Source organism: Elephantulus edwardii, unplaced genomic scaffold (genome assembly GCF_000299155.1).
Source record: "Elephantulus edwardii isolate Elephantulus edwardi_28Jun2011 unplaced genomic scaffold, EleEdw1.0 scaffold00045, whole genome shotgun sequence".
Lineage (NCBI taxonomy): Eukaryota > Metazoa > Chordata > Mammalia > Macroscelidea > Macroscelididae > Elephantulus > Elephantulus edwardii.
Window position 1 is genome coordinate 17,828,424 of NW_006399795.1, and position 18,351 is coordinate 17,846,774.

At 52.3% G+C, this 18,351-nt stretch overlaps 3 protein-coding genes across 5 annotated transcripts; 2 read left to right on the forward strand and 1 right to left on the reverse strand.

The window, feature by feature from the left end:
• The first annotated feature begins 525 nt into the window (after positions 1–525).
• NR2C2AP (nuclear receptor 2C2-associated protein) lies at positions 526–1,723 on the forward strand. The gene is made up of 5 exons (XM_006885862.1): positions 526–563; positions 687–777; positions 1,118–1,223; positions 1,312–1,379; positions 1,607–1,723. The coding sequence occupies exons 1-5, from the start codon at positions 526–528 to the stop codon at positions 1,721–1,723; spliced, it is 420 nt and encodes a 139-aa protein (XP_006885924.1).
• A 133-nt stretch (positions 1,724–1,856) lies between these two features.
• Positions 1,857–6,513, reverse strand: RFXANK (regulatory factor X-associated ankyrin-containing protein). 3 transcript variants are annotated; one of them, XM_006885863.1, is made up of 8 exons: positions 6,325–6,513; positions 4,593–4,676; positions 4,375–4,440; positions 4,028–4,128; positions 3,710–3,835; positions 3,216–3,282; positions 2,568–2,648; positions 1,857–2,016 (listed from the first exon to the last, which is right to left on the reverse strand). In XM_006885863.1, the coding sequence occupies exons 1-8, from the start codon at positions 6,509–6,511 to the stop codon at positions 1,946–1,948; spliced, it is 783 nt and encodes a 260-aa protein (XP_006885925.1). In that variant the 5' UTR covers positions 6,512–6,513; the 3' UTR covers positions 1,857–1,945. The 3 variants fall into 3 exon arrangements, with proteins under 3 accessions (XP_006885925.1, XP_006885926.1, XP_006885927.1); XM_006885864.1 differs by lacking the exon at positions 4,375–4,440; XM_006885865.1 differs by lacking the exon at positions 4,375–4,440 and having other exon boundaries at positions 1,946–2,016; positions 4,593–4,673; positions 6,325–6,511.
• Positions 6,514–7,943: 1,430 nt separating this feature from the next.
• On the forward strand, positions 7,944–13,047 carry MEF2BNB (MEF2B neighbor). Its single transcript, XM_006885866.1, has 4 exons — positions 7,944–7,989; positions 11,010–11,122; positions 11,449–11,513; positions 12,874–13,047. Exons 1-4 carry the CDS (start codon positions 7,953–7,955, stop codon positions 12,989–12,991), a joined length of 333 nt encoding a protein of 110 aa, XP_006885928.1. The 5' UTR covers positions 7,944–7,952; the 3' UTR covers positions 12,992–13,047.
• Positions 13,048–18,351: the final 5,304 nt, after the last annotated feature.

Here is an 18,351-nt window from a genome sequence, read left to right on the forward strand (position 1 = left end):
AGATTGCAGGCTACATTAGTGACTTGGGAATGGATTCAGAGGAACCCTTGCCGTCTGCCTCGCGTCGCACGTAGTGGGAACTCAATTGCTTTCGGGATTTGACGTCTTTTTTTCCTTTTTCAGCTCCAGGGACAACTAGTCAGTAGCCCTTTAAGAGGCGGACAGCGAGGGGCAGGATAATACCAGGCCCCGCCTCCAAGGCACTAAGTGGGCGGGGCCGTGCGTCTCGCGACGCCGGTGCTGCTTCCACGCGGTTCCGGGTTGCAGCCTTTGAATTCCGGCGCTGCGTGCAAGTAAACTGAGGCTCCGGAAGAAGGGGAAATCTCGGAAGCCAGTGGAAACCTGGGTTTTCCGGGTTTTTTTGCACCAGCTTGAAAGGCCTGCTGTTTCTGAGTCACCCAGTTTTTCTGGCTACTGGATGATAAAAGCGACCTTTAGGACCTGCGGGGAGCGGGAGGGAGTCTGGCCCCGGACCACAGCTGAGCGCTTGGCGGTCTGAGCCCTGCGTAGCCTGGTGGAGTCACGATGACCCACTCTTTGGTCTGTCCGGAAACCGTGAGCAGGTGAGTCTTGAGCGAGGCCCACCCCCCATGTGGGGAGACCTGGGAGACGGGGGGGGGGGTATGTGGGGGGGTGTTAGGGATCTAGAGTGTGACTCTATTCTTCTCTGACCCTGGTGCCTTCAGGGTCAGCTCTGTGCTGCATCGTAACACCAGGCAGTTTGGGAAAAAGCACCTTTTCGACCAGGACGAAGAGACCTGCTGGAACTCGGACCAGGTAAGGTGGCTTCCTAAACCCCAGTCTGAATCAGACCCTGGGTGCCTAGAGAACTCCTAGTGCCCCAGTGTCCACTGTTCAGGTAGATTTGGTGGGTGAGACATGGGTCTCGCTAGCTTACACAGAGAAAGTTCTCGCCTAGTGGTAATGAGTCATATTGCCAACTTAAAGGCAGGGGGTTCACTCCACCAGGTGCTCCGTGGGAGAAAGATGGGCAGTCTTTTCCCAAGTGAAACCTGCTGGAGGGTCAACTATGAGTCTATTCTGTCTCAAAAGTACGTAATAAAAACAGTAGTTCATATAGGGTAGTATGGATCTCAGTTTTCCAATCTGCTTCTAGGGCCCATGCCAGTGGGTGATGCTTGAGTTTCCCCAGTGCGTCCGCATCTCCCAGCTGCAGATCCAGTTCCAGGGGGGCTTTTCAAGTCACAGGGGCCGCCTGGAAGGTACTGGGAGATCCTTGGACACAGGAGGGGGGCGCAGGTGGGTGAGTTGTGTCTCCCCTTCTTTACAGTCTCCTCTTCTCTGCTGCAGGCTCAAAGGGGAGTGAAGGCCTTTGCAGGATTGTGGACTTTTATCCTGCGGACAACAACTCCCTTCAGATATCCTATAAGAGATGAAAACCCACCCAGACATGGGAGAGAACCCCGCAGGGGGCTAGGTTTACACTGCTTCCTCTGTGAAGTGGGGCCAATGGAAGCCTGCTCTTTGTGAGGTTAAGGGGGGGCCCCAAGAGCTCATCATGGTGGTGGTGCCTCAGCTCAGCCCTGAGTTGGGAGGGAGGTGGGCAACTGGGAGATCCATGTTTCCCTTGACTGCCTGTTCTTACACCTTCCCTGTACCAGCCACTGAGGTGGACCGGCTAAAGGTGACCTTCGAAGACATGGCTGACTTTTTTGGCCGTGTGGTCATCTACCACCTGCGGGTTCTGGGGGAGAAGGTGTGAGGCTGCCTTCTCCAGGGGAAGCCCTCAGGGAAGCAGAGTGGTGTGTCTGGAGTTCTGCACAGAAGTTTTATTGGTTCCTCTCGGGACAGTTCCTTCCCACCACTGCCCCGAGCGTCTCCCCGTGACTGGGAAGCAGGAGCTGCCTCTGAAGCCAGTTCTGGGTTGCCCCAGCTCTGGGTCGACTCTTCTGATCCCTGAGTGTCTGAGTCCCTGTGGCAGCCTTCACTCGGGGTCGGCGGGCACGAGGTTGCTCTGGAAGAGCTTGAGGATGTGGTTCTCGATCACCTGTTGCACTGGAGACAGGGATGGGAGTGGAGAAGGGGACGGCTGTGAGCGTGAACACCAGTTGCTGAGGCTCAGGTACCACCTGGCTTGTAAGAATGAGCTCATTCTTGGACTGTCTCCAGAACTACACGGGTATTTCATGGCAAACCTAATTGGCACGCTGTGACCTTTATGAAAAATCAGAGGGCTGTGGCGATAGTTTCTCCCCGACTGGAATAAAACACCTCAACAGAAAAAGCATTTCACTCTCTAGGCCTTTCCTGGGCTTTCTTCCTGCTGGAACCACGGTCATCACTTTTCTTGGCTAACTCCTGCTTGGGATGCAGAGAGCCCCCATCTACCTGAATCTGGCTAAGCCAGGCCTTCTTGTTGGCTGTATGTCCCCCATCACCTACCTCTCTTCCTCAACCTACTCAGGCCTGTGGGTTCCAATACACAGCAAGCACTCAATGCTTGCTGACATGGCTTGCTCTGAATGCCTAGGTGGGGCGTCTGACGTACCTCTCTGTGGTCACCCATCTACAGCATCCCATCACAGCTGCACATGTCTCCAACTAACCTTTTCGATACCCTAGGGCCACGGCCAGGTCCATCGGGGTGTACCCAGAGTCAGCCTCTGTGGTTAGGTCAGCTCCTCGGGCTGGAATCAGAGCAGGGACAGATGGAGGAAGGTTGCGGGGGGCCAGAGACGGGTGGGAGTATAGAGGGGCTGGGGGGGGATGACAGCACTGGGGGAGGGTCAGCCACAGGAATAGGTCATACTGGGGAGTCAGGGAGGACTGATGGGCACTAGATCGGAGGACTGGAAAAGTAACTGATTAGAGGCTGGGTGGTTCAAATCCACCAGCTGCCCTGTGAGAAAAGGACAGACACTCTGCATGTAATTAACTGCCTCTAAAAGCCCACTGGAGTGAGCTCTGAGTAGGTTCCAACTCCATGACAGCAACAGGGAGGACTGGTGGGGCACTAGACCGGAGGACTGGAAAAATACGTGATTAGGGCCTAAGGGGTGCCAGATGAGGATGCACTCGGGCGAGAAGCCCAGAATGCAGAAGTCCAGTGATCCCCCTGTCACCACGGACTGAGCTCAGCCCCATTGACTAGACGTCCCCCAACCCTGCCATCTCCAACCTCCTTTCACCCAAGCCAGTTTGAGTGGAGCTGTGGCACTTCCAACCCCCCTGCCCTTAGCTCTGGGCTCACTCACCCAGCAAGGCTTCCACACACTTCACGTGGTTCCCCCGAACGGCATACAGCAGAGGGGTCCCTCCATTCTGGGGGCAGTGGGGAGAAGATGAGCCTTTGTTTCCCAGGATGCCCCATACACTCTGGTCTCTAAGCTACCATAGTTCATCCCTGCTTGTCAGCCAGCCGTCTTGTCTCTTCTCTCAGGGCTCAGAACAGACATATCTACCTGCAGGAAGCCATCCCTGACCTCCATCACCAGATGAGCGCCTCTGAGAGCCAGCAGCTGCCTGCGCCCTGCCCATCCCAATGCCATCAACTCTAACAGAGCTGCCTGTTACTGCGTCTCCCTCTCAACTGGGAGCTCAAGGTCAAGTTTGTCTTGCTCCCACTGCAGGGCTGGGCCCAAGTAGATGCTCAGTCGTGGAGCCCTGGACCAGTGAGGTAGAAGCCAGAGCAGCAAGGTGGGCAGGTAGTGGGCAGGAATCTCGGACAGAAGGCAGGGTGGCCCCTCACCCAGTCATAGATGTTGATGTCCACGTCTCGCTCCAGGAGCAGTCCCACAATATCAGTGTAGCCACCAGTGCTGGCCAGTGACAGGGCGCTCTCCCGCTCCTTGGCCAAGATGTGTGGGTCAGCCCCCTGAGGGCACAGGGTGATAAGAAGGGGGGGTGGAGGGGTAGAGAGTATAAAGGTGGTGAGAAAAGGGGCTACATGGCATCTCAGGGATCCAGGGGGATACCCCCGACAACCCCAGCAGATGGAGCTGATAGCCCCAACCCCTGCCCTGCCCGCCCACAGGTCTCCGGGATCCCCAGCTGCATGTAGACCTACCCACTCGAGCAAGAATCGGACGGTTTCAATCTCACCAAAGGCCGAGGCCCAGATGAGGGGGGTGAAGCCCCGCTCATCTGGCTTGTTGACTAGGTTGTCCCCTACAGGAAAAGGCAGGGGCTGGGCTCAGACACAGAGACCATGGAAGGAGAGAGGGACGGAGGGAGACATGTAGATAGAAGCTCCATCTCGCACATGTGAACACACCCAGGAACACACTGACACAGAGGTCATCCCTGTATCCAGAGGTGGACACACAGCAAACGTGTGAACACAGCCCAGGTGTGCAGACAGACCTCAGTGCATCATCACACACTGAACATACCAGCACATGCGTGTGGACACACCTTTCCTCAAGTGTTCCTTCAGTTGGCTCAGCTCCCCCTGGGCTGCGAGCTGGTGAATGGACAGGGCTGGAGGCCAGAGAGAGGAAGAAAACCCACTGAAGAGTCACAGGACGTTCTCACTTGTCCCATCCCTCCCTGGGTCTCCGTTTACCCCTGTCCAAAAGGGTTCCTCTCAACCCTGTCTGTAACTGACCCCGGGGACCTTGGGCCCCACTCACAGTCCAGAGTGGCCGGCAGGGCTGAGACCTCGTTCCCGCGTTGCCGGTTGGTGAGGGTCGTGGAGTGCTTCAGAGAGCTGCCTGCTGGGCAAGAGGAGTGGTGTCAGCGTCCTCTCCGTGTGTCTTTGAGGAAAACCCTGAGAGTTTGGAGTTCTTAAGACTGTGCTTAAGACCCCACTATTCACCCACCCCCATCTCAGATAACCAGGGGTCATTTTCTCCTCGGGGCCAAGCCATGTGCCAGACAAACAAGTCAGAGGTCCTCCTTCCAGGGAGCCATGGGCAAAGGAGTCAGAGAAACAGGAAAAAACCTAAAAGCTGAAACAGTGCTCAAACAAAAGGAGAAACAGGCACAAGGTGGCAGAAGGGCTGCCAGGCAGAAGGGGATTCTATTTTATGTGAGGTTTTCAAGAAATGCATCTCTGAGGTTTACTGTTGTTGTTGGGTGCTACTGAGCCCAGTATGACTCATAGTGACCCTGTGAACAACAGATCTCGACCCTGCCCTGTCCTGTGCCATCGTCATCATCATGGATCCATTTGAGCCCACTTCTGCAGTCCCTGTATCAGTCCATCTGGTTGAGGGTCTCCCTCTCTTTTGCCAACCCTCCACCTTTCCAAGCAGGATGTCCCTCTGCAAGGAATAGCCTCTCCTAACAACATGCCCAAAGTATGTGAGGAAGCTTTGTCTTTGAGGAGAGGATACCAACTGAGAAGAGGGTAAGAAAAAAGCCAGGCACATGAAAAGGGAAGAGTTTCCAAGGCAGCCAGAACAGCAAGTGCAAAGGCCCTGGGGTGGAGTGAATCAGACATATTCAAGGACTCCACTCAAATTCTCAACTCCTCAGAAAGCTAAACATAAGACTACCATATGACCCGGCAATTCTAGTCTTCCTAATGCAGTAAAAAAAAAAGGTCTCCACAAAAAAATCTTTGTACACAAATGTTCACAGCAGTATTATATTACCAAATGTAGAAACAGCCTAAAGTCTATCACTAGGTAAACATACAATGTTTCTTATTCAGCCATTAAAAAAAAAATCAAGCTTTAATACATGCAATGCCATGTCTGAACTGTGAGAAATTATGCTCAAAGCCTTTTGCCATTAAGTTGTTCCGACTCTGTTTCCTTGTAAGACAGAGCGAGGGCACATAAGGTAGGATTCTATTTACACGACATGTCCAGAACAGGCAAAACCGGGGATAGCAAATGGATTAGCGCTATCTGAGGTCGCGGAAGGGAAAAGGCAGAGTGCTAATGTGTATAGCATTTCTTTTTTGGGTAATGAGAATTTTCTGGAGCTATAAAGTGGTGGTAGTGGTATAACAGTGAACATTCCAGATGCCACTTAACTATTCACTTTTAAGAAGGCGAACGTAAATTTCACATTGTTGTTTACCACCATTTTAAAAGGTGAAATGAAATAAGTATCCCTATATGGAATTAAGGGAGCTCTGATAGGTCTGTATTTAGCCTGTAAGGGGGGGGCTGTGCTGCTCAAAGGTGGCTGCTCTCTGGTGGTTCAAATCTTCCAGCAGTGATTTATAGCCTCTGAAAACCTGCTAGAGTCAGCTATCACTTGGTTCCCACTCAATGGTAATGAGAGTGGATGAGTGCTGAGTGGATTGGAAAGAATAGACCACAAAGACGAATCTTGTTTCTGTTGCTACATTTCACTTCCCCCCATCAGCATATGCATCTCAGTGGGCTGAGCATACAAGAGAGGTCCTACCCTGGGGCGAGGGGACCCCAGTGTCCGTTTCAGGGTTCCCAGGCTCTGGAGTGCATGGGAAGAGGCTGAGGACCACCGTGTCTGAGCCATCGGGTGTCTCTTCCTTGAGTTCTTCCAGGTCCCCAGGTTCTGGGGCAGGGGGCTGCTGGGCCGGGCTGAGGTCATCTGCTGTCTGGATGGGTTCCATGCAGGAAGCTAGAGGCCAACCCGGAGGAGAAACATGACAGTAATTATCAACAGCCCTCAAGCTGACACAGCCTGCGTTTCTAGTATTGTACTGTGAAGATACGTAAATTGACAATCAGCACAATTGCCAGAATGTAGCAGAGCGAGGACATGAAAACCTGGACCCACCATCTTTCCAGTCTCCTTTCTCCTTTAAACCTCCAACATTCAACCTCCTCCTCAAGTCGAGCTCTGTGGGCTGGAATTCCTCCCCCTACCACCTCCAGAACTTGAATGCATGACATAATTCCTTTGTGCTTTAGTTTTGTAAATAATAAAATGAGGCCTACAAGAAATCGGGGGACACGACTGACCAGTAGAGTTTAATAAATGCTCACTGGGGTTATTTTGGGAGGTCAGAATGAGTTAGAGCTCAACACAGAGGTGACTGGCTCCACTCCCATCCACTTTGCCCTACCTGATTCAGGAGGTCAACTTACCTCCTCACGAGTCACTTCTGGCCCCCCCGCGCCTCAAGCCAGGGTCCCCAAAACTTGGGGGCTCAATTCAGAAACTTTCTTCTCCACTTGATATAGGAGTTGTGGGCTGAAGACGCAGCGCCTAGGCTTCTTCTGCCGGGACAGAGCAACTTGATACGCGGCCCCTACCCCCACCCCATAACGCCCCCACTGCGCTTGCGCACCTCCGTCCCCCAAAAGTGCGGAAAAACCCGAGCTTCAGCTCTTGGTCTGGTCCTTTAACACTCGAGGGAAGGGGCGTGGCTTCCGCTGAGACCTCCGAGGAACACTGCTGCGCCTGCGCGTCCCTGCCCCCAGCAGCTAGGAAAGCGTAAGCGGGAGGGTTCAAGGTTTTCCAGATGTCGCTCTCCTGCCAAGTTCAGCCCAAAGATTTGACTAAAAGGAGTCAAAAGGTTTCCCTTTTGGAGGCGTGGGCAAAGCTCTCCTCGGGTGGGAGGGTAGGAAGAAGTACGTAGGGCTTGCGGGACTTAAAGGAGCCATGTACACATTACCGCCCCCTCCCATCACAATTTCTCCTCTGTAATCCCAGGAGACAATTGCTGGGACTTGGCAGCTGCAGCTGACATACAAATGCGTTCTCAGGGCCCGAAGCGGATAGTGTGGCGGATCCCCCAACTTCTCTGTCCCAGAAAATACAGCCCTGCAAAGGAAGAGGCTCCTGCCTCTCCGCTTGAGCTTTCTCCTAAAATCTCAAGGATTTTCTCTCCCCTCCTCACCCACCTGAAGCGTGCTAGTGGCGCTCCGTCCCACTCACAGCTGCTCTCCTGTCCCGGGAGACGGAGCGGCGAGAAAAGCAGGTCAACGAACCTCGGAACCCCAGCAGCGCGGAGCCCGGTTTCCGCAGGGGAAAAAACTAACGTAGACCTTCTCGCCTCCGGTCTTCCGGTTCCGGTCCCGAGGTGGACTCCATCGGCAGCAGTGGCTATGGAGGAGCCCGAGATGCAACTCAAGGGGAAGAAAGGTGGTGTGGGGTCCCCCGTGGGATGGAGAGGGCCACATGAGGGTAACTCGCGGGGTGAGGAACTGAGAAAGGCAGGAGGGACTTCCGCGGGGAGAGAGGGCGGGAGCCCATTATTGAGCTGCCCTGGAATCCCAGTCCTTGGGAATTCACGTCTTGATTATGTCTTCTGTAAAATGGAAGAAGTAATGTCCCCGTTACACCTAAGATTGTTGTGAGATTTCACTAACTTGATATGTCAAAGGGTATGTGTGTATGTGCGTGCCAGTCATTGTGTGTTTTGCTTTTTATCTCTTCGTACATTTACATTTGTTTAGACATAACATACCAAATACAAACCATTTTGTAAACTATATGCCTCTGTCTCACTAGTCGATTATTTAGGAAGCGCAGATACATATCTAGCCTCCCTCCTTCGCAGCAGCCCTGAGAGCTGTATGCTCATTTTCAAGACAAAGATAAGGAAGTCTAAGGCCAGGATACGCCTTATTGAGGGCACAGCAGTTCGCTGGGCAGCCTCCTTTGATAATACCTATGAGTACCAGTTATATTAATAATTCATTCTTCTAAGATTAGAACGGACCGATTGATTATAAGAAGTACAGAGTCAATATTGTTCCCCGTATTTTCTTTGCTGTGTAACTCCGTGATCAGTCCCTCCTTTGTTCAGTTCCCTCACTCCTCTATGTCCTTTGGGTTTGGTGATTTGGTGGAAGGTCTCCCTCCCAGAGACTTAGACCTATGAGGAGAATGACTCACACAACTTGGGTATGCAGGATGGTTTTGCAGAGATTGGTGAGTATTGTAGACTGTCAGTTGCAATGTATCTGGAAAGGCAGACGTCCCCAAAAGAGGCAGCCTCCTTTGGATCTCAAGCACGCCTAGTTTCCTCCCTATACAAAACTCAGCTGTGGTTTTCTAACTGTACATGACTGTGTGGCATGTGGTTATGACCTTTTCACAGATGAGGAAACTGAGACTAACATGCCCCTACCATGATGAACCCAAGCTTAATGTATTTGTAAACACATAATTCAAGTACATATAAGAAGAACCTACAGCTTGGACTCTTCAAAGAGGTGACTTTTGAGTTGAAACTTAGGAGGAGGACGAGGAGCTAGTGTGGAAAGAGATAGGATGGTATTTCAGAAGTGGAGTCAATAGGTACAAAGGCTCGTGAGAAAGAGTTTGGAAGTATTTTCCCTAACAGTCACCACTGGCCACAGATCAGTATTTAGTTTTAAATTATTGGAAGTCTGTTGGTGGTTGCTGTTAGTTTGATTCATAGCAACCCTATGAACTACAGATACGGATCCTGTCCTGTCCTGTGCCATACTCACAGTCTCTGACATACACAAGCACATTGCTGCAGTCACTGTGTCAATCCACCTACTCGAGGGTCTTCTTCTCCTTCACTGTCCGCTCACCTTTCCAAGCATGATGCCCTTCTCCAAGGAGTAGCCTCTCCTAGCAGCATGGCTAAAGTATATGAGACAAAGCTTTTTTGTTTTGCCTTCAAGGAGCATTCTGGCTGCCTCTTCTCCCAAGTTACATCTGTTGATTCTTTTGGGAGACCATGGAATATTCAGTACTCTTCTCTAACACCACAGTACAAAGGCATTAATTTAGGGGAGCTCTGGTGGCCTAGTGGTAAGGAGCAGCAACTACAATCCCAGAGCTGCATGGTTCGAATCCACCAGATGCTCTGCCGGGGAAGGAGGGACAATCTCCTCCTGTACCAGTCAGATCTGATTTGATGGTACACTCACACAAATATAATAAAATAAAAAAAAAAGGCATTACTTTTTCTTTTGTCATCCTTATTCATTTTCCAGTTCTCAGATACAAAGCACATTACTGAAAATACAGTTCTTCAGTCACTTAGTCACTTTTCAGATGCTCAGTAGTCACCTGTGTCCCTAGTGGACAATGCAGATTATAGGACATTTCCAATACCTTAGAAAGTTCTATGCTGACAGTGTCTGAGGCCAGGAGGCCCTGTAGCCCTGGGTAGAGCGAGAGGAGGGCAAGAGGTCAGAAATGAAGTGTTTGCACATGTAGGACCATGTGAGTGGCAGTAAGGAAGATGGGACTGGTGGGAGCCATGAGAGAGGTTCAAGTAAGGGAGTGACAGACTTGGTGTGTTGTTAGGAGGACCTTGCTCTGTGTGGAGACCTTGCTGTTGGGGCAAGAGCAGCAACAGACTAGGGAGGAGGCTGGGCTGGCAGCCAGGTGGGAGGCGGCAGAGCCTGGACCAGTGAAGTGGTGCATATGCAGAAGTGAAATTTGCATTTTGTTTTCTGCCAACAAGCACAGTCTGCTCAGAGTTGGGATAGGTAGGGCAGGGGCGGAGAGGGCTGAGGACAACTGGGAGGATAGATAGGTTTGTTGACGCTGACCCTGCGATGAGAGTTGTGTATCATTAACACGTTGCCGCAAATGACGGCCAAAAAAATTGTGTTTCTAAGCACGGTAGTCAATTTAAGTGTGTGGCAACGTGTTAATTTACCAGAAGGTTCAGGGCACAGCAAGAGTGTGGCAAGTCAGGGAGGAGGGTGAGCAAAGGCAACTTTGGATGAAATCCTCTGGAGGAACTTGGGAGAGCAGGTCACAGCTCTGTGCTGAAACTGGGCTGTGCTCCCTCGTGTCGTCAGCTGTGACTGAGAGCCACTAGCTGTGAGTACACAGGCATCTTAGGTTCATGTTAGGTCCTCTGGAGAAGAGCAGAGCTTGAGGAAACAGAGGCACTAGTGTGTCCATTGCACTAGTGTGTCCATTTCACGTGGGTTTGGGAGGGGAAGGATTCAGGTTCACTGGAAACGTTGACCTCCTGGTTGAGGTCTTGGTCTCGAGCTCCTAGAAGGGCGCCAGTCAACTACCAGGGCTGTGGTGACCCAGCTGGTCGGTGGTGCCTCACTCTCTGCTCCCCTCTGGCTGGTACACAAGTTGGTAAGTGTGGTTCTGATACTTTGTCCTCTTGTTTGCCCCGTCCCTGCTTGGCTGTCCTCGGGACTTGGACATAGTCACAGACAAATTCACCGAGAGCGTGTACGTGCTGGCCAACGAGCCGTCGGTGGCCCTGTACCGGCTGCAGGAGCATGTGCGTCGCTCCCTGCCTGAGCTGGCCCAGCACAAGGTGAGCTCCCACCCACCGTGGACCCCTCCTCATCATGGACCCCTCCCATACACCACTGAAGCCAGGACAGGAGAGCCGCTCTTTGCGCAGAGCATGGACTATGGCGGTCAGTTAGGTCTTCTGCAAGGGGAACCCTGGTCAAGCCAGGTTGCCCTGTGGAAACAGACCTGTGAGTTGAAAAGGAGATGGGACAGGCAGAAGGAAGGCACAGAAGACCTAGATGGTGAGGGAGGGGAGCTTCAGAGGAAGATCTGGGCTGGAGGGCTCTCTGACCACAGTGTTTCCCCTCCATCAGTGACCCCTCTTGTCACACCTCCTCCCTGCAGGCTGACATGCAGCGGTGGGAGGAGCAGAGCCAAGGGGCCATCTACACAGTGGAGTATGCTTGCAGGTGAGTGCTCAGCCTCCCTGAGCTACCAGGGCCTCCCCGTCACACCCAGGGATTATCTCACCATGCCCTGGAGTTTCTTTTTTGTGACCACAGGGCTGTCCTGTAAACCTGGGACAAACTCTTCAGAACCCTGAGTTGGCTGGCTGTGTTGTGAGGTGCTGTTTGCCTTCACAGAAGCCTGTCCGTGAAGGGATTTTTCCATGGGAGGGAGAACACTACCCTGGTAGCTCTTGTCGTTCAGGTTTAGCTTCATTTGCCTTTTGTGTTTGATGAGATGCTAAAGGGTCCTAGGTAAGAAGACCTGGTGCTTTGGGCAAGGATGGGTATTCTGCCACCCCTAGCCCTGGTCCCTTCAAGCTCGAAAGCAAGATGGGAGGTTAAAGAAAGTTGTTGGCGTCTCTAGAGATAGGGCAGGAGCAGGTGCCATGGAGTCGTAGCGACCCTATGAATGAAAGACCTGAATACTGTTCGTAGAGTTTCTGGAGACAAGCCATTTTGGAAATGGATGCCACTCCTGCTTCCAAGCTTGTTTTAATCAGGAAGCTCCACAAACACTGTCCACCATGGATTACCATTATCACATTTGGCACATCAGTGTCACAGTGTTCAGCATCACAGCACCTACAAGTTCCCTCTGTACAGCAATGCACAGACCAGTGCTATACCATCTAGAAGAATGTTTGAAAAAAAAAAACAACACAACAGTTTGAACCAGGCCTGAGGGCCACAGATTAAAATCACTCACCTTGGGCTTGGTAGCATAACTTTCTGTCCACTAAGCCAACAGAGCTCTCTCTATGTTCTCGTTGTTATTGTTGTTAGGTGCCGTCGAGTCGTAGATGATTCATAATGACCCTATGAACAAAAGACCCTTAATTTTATTTAAATAAAAGAAAAGATTTTGTTTCTTCCTTATATAAGCTATATTTCAAAAGCTTAGGTCTCCTCTGAGTAGGCAGTGTAGCCAAAATGTACTTGATGGAGAAGCGGTCAATTGGACAGTGCTGAACTGGACTGGGAGCCATTTCTTTAGTGTGAGAACATTTTAAATTTGCCAAGTGGTTAAAAATAAGAGGTCTTAAAATTTCATGGTCAGCATTAAATAGTTAAGAGTTAGCTTATTGGTGAGCTTTTTGCCAAAATATGGACCCTTAACAGGGTCCATAAAGCTGCATGTCCAGGGAGGCAAAGGCTGAGACTACCCTCACAGTCTACTGGAAGGATGCTTTCTGAGTATGTGGGGGTAAAGCCCCAGCTCACAGGGTGTCTGCTGCTCAGGATTAGGTGTTTGCACCCTGTGGAACCCCAGGGGGTGTTGGGAGCTTCACCCCACCTAACCCCAGCTGGCCTCCTGTTTCAGCGCAGTGAAGAACCTTGTGGACAGCAGTGTCTACTTCCGCAGCGTCGAGGGGCTGCTCAGACAGGCTATCAGCATCCGGGACCACATGAACGCCTCTGCTGCCCAGGGCCACAGGTAGTCCCTGGCGCCTGCTGCCACTGCCACTGTGCTGTGAGGACCATCACCCAGGAGCTGCCCTTTCCCATTTCCACTTGTCCTTTGGTACCTGTCACAGGAGAGAACTGAGCTCTGCCTTGTACTGAGCCCTCGATGGGCCCTGGGAACCCGTAGGGCTGAAACAGCACGGTTGGGGTGGGGAAGCATGACATCCGGTAAACATGTGACCATTGAGAGCACTGTAGTTGCTGCAGAAGAAGGTGGAATTTGGGGTTGGGACTTCTGAGAAATAGTTGACGCTTGGACGACAGGGACAGGGAGCTGGTGGCAGCAGGGCTCTGGGCACTGGAAAACGGAAGGCCTCTAGGCCCTTGGGCCAGATGAACTGAATATGTTGGAGGAATGTGGGTGGGTCAGGAAGACAAGGATGGGTCTGGAGGGGTACGGCCACAAGTGCAATGAGACCACTCTGCTTTCAACTCGGGTGGAGGTTGCTACACTCTGGGTCTTGGCAGCTGCAAACCAAGGCACCCCCAGGCCTCCTACTCTGCAGAGAAGGATTCTGGAAAAGCAGCTCTTCTGTTCACCATGACCTAATAAACGTGCATCTGAGTGCACACACGCTTCCAGGCACACTGGCTGGCACAGATGGCCGTGAGCTCACCGGGGAGTGTGCCTGCTGGATGGCACTGGGTCCTGACCTACTTGTTCTCTGCCTCCACAAAAACATCCACAGTATAAAGGGTGTGAGCATCCTTTCTGGAAGGGAACATATTTACCAGAGGTGTGGCTTCGGGCAGCTCTGTAGGAAGGGCCTGTGACAGCAAAAGGCATAAAACTAGCTGCACCAGGACCAGCACAGCAGGCCCTGTCACTCATGGTCCCTCCGTGCCATCAGTTTCCTCTTGGGACCTGATTCTGCAGACGTGTGATGTGTGTCCTGGCAGCTTTGGCAGCAGCTCGGTGCCTCCCTTAGCTCCTCTGTGGGTGTCCACAAGATTGGGCACGGAGTTTGCTGATGGGTGCTGCCGTGTTTTGTTCCAGCCCCAAGGAGCCACCCCCACCCTCTCAGCCAGATTCCAGAAGAGACTAGACGTGCCTGGCCTCCCCGACCAGGTCAGTGCTGAAGGAGGGCTGGGGCCTCGCCTGCTCTGGACTAACCTTTCACCAATGTCTTTGCTCATATGATCACTCAGGCTTGGGCTCTCCTTGGGGATGTGCTGTTATCACAGGAGATGGTGGGGACATCTGTAACCCAGTAGCCTGCTCTGTGTCCTCTATGTTTCGGGACATTCTCAGTCTATCTCCCTACCCCCTAACCCACACCTCACTCTTGTCCGCAGGCCTGTCCTGATTCAAGGTCCCCACTAGGACTGAGAGGGGAGCCCACTTTCCCCGGTGTTGCATACAGGGACGTTGGACACGCCTACAGTCCTCAAAACCTGGCACAGTGTATGCCCGTGGTCTTGGTCTCCCAGTGCTGCCAAAACACGCATATGGGGAGGGTGTGGTTTGAAAGAGCAGATGTGTACTGGTTCACACTTGTTGAGGCTGACAGTCCAAATCACGATCTTAGCCACGTGGGTTCCTTCCTCGTTGGTCGCTCTGGAGCTCCTTGGTGTCTTGGCTTGTGGAAAGCCCAGTTTCTGTCTGCCTCTGGGTCTCATATCATAGCTCAGCGGTGATTAGATTGAATAGTGGCCCAGCCTTTCTCCAAACAGGATTACACCCCACGGGTATGTGGTTCTTAGATGCGATTGAGTCAATTCTAGCTCATGGTGACCCATGTACAGCAGAACAGAGCCATTCAGTCCTGCACTGTCCTCGGTTACTGTTCTATTGGGTCCCATGTGGCAGCCACTGAATCAAACCCTCATTGAGAGTCTGTCTGCTTTCCACTGACCTGCTGGACTGCGCTTGGTGCCCTTCTCCAGGGACAGTTCCCTCCTGATAACAAGACAATATGAGAAATCCTGCCGTCCTTACTAAGGAGCATTCAGGCTGTACTTGAAGCTCTTGCCACCACTGTGTGAACCACGTGTGAACTCCGAGCCATCACCTCCTCTGTAGATGCACTTTTCTCTGTGAGAGCCGCTCACCACGTGGCCGAGAGGGCATGATGTGGAGTGATGTGGGTCGCTGTGTACAGTCAGCTGTTGCTTCAGGACAGAAAGGGCCTGATTGTAGTGATTGAGAGTGCTGGTGATTTCTTGGGCTCTCGTGTGGGCGGTATAGGCCAGCTCCTCTGGACAGTTCTCACCAGGTCATCCATATGCTGCTACTGGAGCTGCCTGGCTTGGGCCCTGAGCTGTCAGCTGCAGTGGTGGCTTCAGTTTTCCCACAAGGCCTCCTTCAGGCTAGCCAGTACTTCTGGTGGAAGCCAGCCACCAAGAGGGTGGCTCTAGTGCACATGTACTGACCTCGCCTCAGATTGTGTCACATTTGCTGTTGTCAGAGCCGGTCATGCACCAAGCTCAGCACCGCGGCCTGGGTGCTGGGAAGTGCGTGTGGTCGACCTTGTGTGGAAGGTGCAGTGCTGGTTCTGGTCGTCTGCCTGTGAAGGCAAGATACTGGCAAGATAGAGGGGCCCTGCCTCAGATGCTGTGATTGTCCTCTCTGCCATCCAGTGGTGCTCGGAAAGGATGAGAGGGAAGCGTGGGCTGAGGCCGCCCCTCATTCCCAGCCTTTCAAAGCTGTAGCCTGGAAGAGCCCAAGGAGTTTTCAGTTAGTGATCATTTTTAACAAACCTCACTCCTTCCGTGGAATGTAGTGAGCATCCCAGTTAGTAAGTGAGCACTTAATGAGCACTTGCTGTATGCTAGGCTTACCTCTAGGATAGGGGTGGGGAAGCATCCTTCCAGGTCAAGGGAAGGGGTGGGTCTAGTGGCATCCAGGAGACCCCCCCCCCCATCACCAGATTACCAGGCCTGCACTATGCTCCACAGACTCTGGTTAGTTTTCTGATCGGGCTTCACCACTCTTGATCTTCAAGGACATCAGCTGTGGCTTTGTACCAGTGAGCCAGTCCTGCTGTCTTCTCTACCTCCTTCACAGCGCCTGTGACTGTACCTATCATCCAGCTCTCTCCTCTTTTCCACTTTCCCCTTTACAACTCCCCAGAATTGCTTCTCGGCTCCCCCAACTCAGAGCCTTCCTGCCTTTCTGGCTGCCTGCCCCCTCAACATCATCTGCAGCTTTCGTGGGGCTAGGTCCTGGGATCAAGTCTCAGCTTCTGTGGGCCTTGGCTCTCACCTACCTGTTCACAGTGAGGGCTCGTTGTATTTGTCCATTTGACTGATTTACCTTTTTACTCAAGAGGAAACTGAAACTCAGAGAGAGAAGACAGCCAGCTCAGGGTCCTTGCTCATGGCTGCAAGTGCTCAGATTTGCACCTGGACCTTTGAGTTTATCTCCTCACACTAGCCCTAACTGGAGCCTTATGAAATGAAGCTCCAGTCCCAGGTCTGCCAGGGACTCCTCCAGGTCTCCTCAGTGCCCCTAGACAAAGGACTCTGGTTCTGCCTCTCAGACCTCACTGATCCTGTCCCCTTGCTCCTCCATCCAACCCACAGCTGTGGCTCTCCAGTGCAGCATCGGCTCGGATGAACGTTCCTACTTCTTTCTGTCCGAGACCGGTTCTGCTGCTACTGAACTCTTTAATCCCTGTGACTGGTCCACTTCCCTCTGTGCTGTACACTGTGCCTTCCGTCCTCACAGCCTCATCAAGCAGGCGTTTTCCTCATGCAGAAAGAGCAGACCTGTGCCTGTGGGGTCCCAAGCTCTGTGGTGGCACTGTGATGTCGAGCCTGGCACCGGCCTTCTCTGGTTCCTCCCTGTATTTCCTGGGCTCACCTCTGTCAGCTGTGGTGGACATCTTCATTCTGCCATGAGCCAAGGTGCTCTGACCATGTGCTGAAGCCACACTAACTTCAAGGTGGACGTGGACCTGGCCATTCAGCTCTCAACATTTCAGGACACGGTGATTGGTTCTCGATACAGTCTTAGGACAGGAGGTCTTTACTTGAACATTCAAGAAGCATGAGACTGGCATCATTTTTTCCCCCACAGGACTGAACAAGTATAAGAAGGATTTGATTGGCTGGAGAATTAGGGGCAAGCTTCCTGCGAATATGTTATGGGTCCCTGGATCCAACTGTACCTGATACTGGCCAGTTGCTTTTATGAGCCCATAAATTACCATTTTTGCAGAAATTTGACTTAATTTCTGTGGTTGACTGAGGAAGAATCTTTGGCCGTTTGCCAGGATTTTAGGCCCAGAATCCTTTGTTTTTGTAAAAGAGACCAGGAACAGAATAATGTTTAGGGTGTGGCAACATTGATCCTAGATCCACTGCACTGCAGGCTCCCTCAGCTTGGTGTTGAGGAGTGCCTGGGGGAGAGGGATGGCAAGGACCAGGGACATCCCTCGGCCCCCCCTAGTTGGCCCTGGGGCTGCAGTGGAACCTAAGGACTTGACATGGTCCAGGAGATAAGGTAACTAAAAAAGAAGCCCACCTAGCACTAAAAAGCAGGCCCTTCCTGTGTCCCCCATTCCACTCCCGATGTTTGCCTCTCTGGGAGGAGGGGTGTAGAGCTTCACGTAGCCCCCCCTTTTTTTTTTTAAATCTTAAGTGTTGTACTGCCCTCGTCGGTCATTGGAGGGCGTTCTCTTTCCATCAGTCCACTCCCTCGGCCAGCCATGCAGTCGTTTATTTCAGCATGCACTGCCCTCTGTAAGCCCTGCTCAAGCGACTTCAGATGTGCTCAGGGCCGTGGGATTTTCAAACATCATTACCCAAGGCCCCATGGAGTGCCTTGCACCTTCCTGGACTTATGTTAGCTCTTGGCCCCTTCAAGCACATTTTCAGAGCGGGCAGTATAATTAATATACTTTCTTCGCTCCTGTCAGCCACCAGGGGGTGCAAGAGTCCAGGCCCAATTGAGGCTGCCAGAGTACAAAGCATGAACCCTCCCAGCTGTCCCTGGACACTTTGTGAATGTCATATCACATGCCCTGGTCCCATTTTTCTAAGAGCAGAGTGAAACCACCTTGCATAGCAGGAGCAGAGTGTGCCCTCAGGGCGTACGAGCCATCCTCTCAAGAGTTTGAGGGGCCTGGATGTCCCTACATTTCTTAGCTAAGCCTGTTGCTGTGTGTGCCAGCCCCTGGGGCATTCAGGCAGAAGGTTGCCCATGCACGAGGGTAAGAATGATGTGTGTAGGCTCCTCAAACCCCTGGATGGGGTGAACCAAGAGTGGTGACCTGCCCCTACAGCATGTTGCTGCTTTTGTCTGGAATCAAACCAGTAGACTCTCTTGCAGCTCCCCTACCAGGAGCAGCAGCAAAGTCTGGCCCTGTTCTGGGCTGCTTTGTGTGCCCTA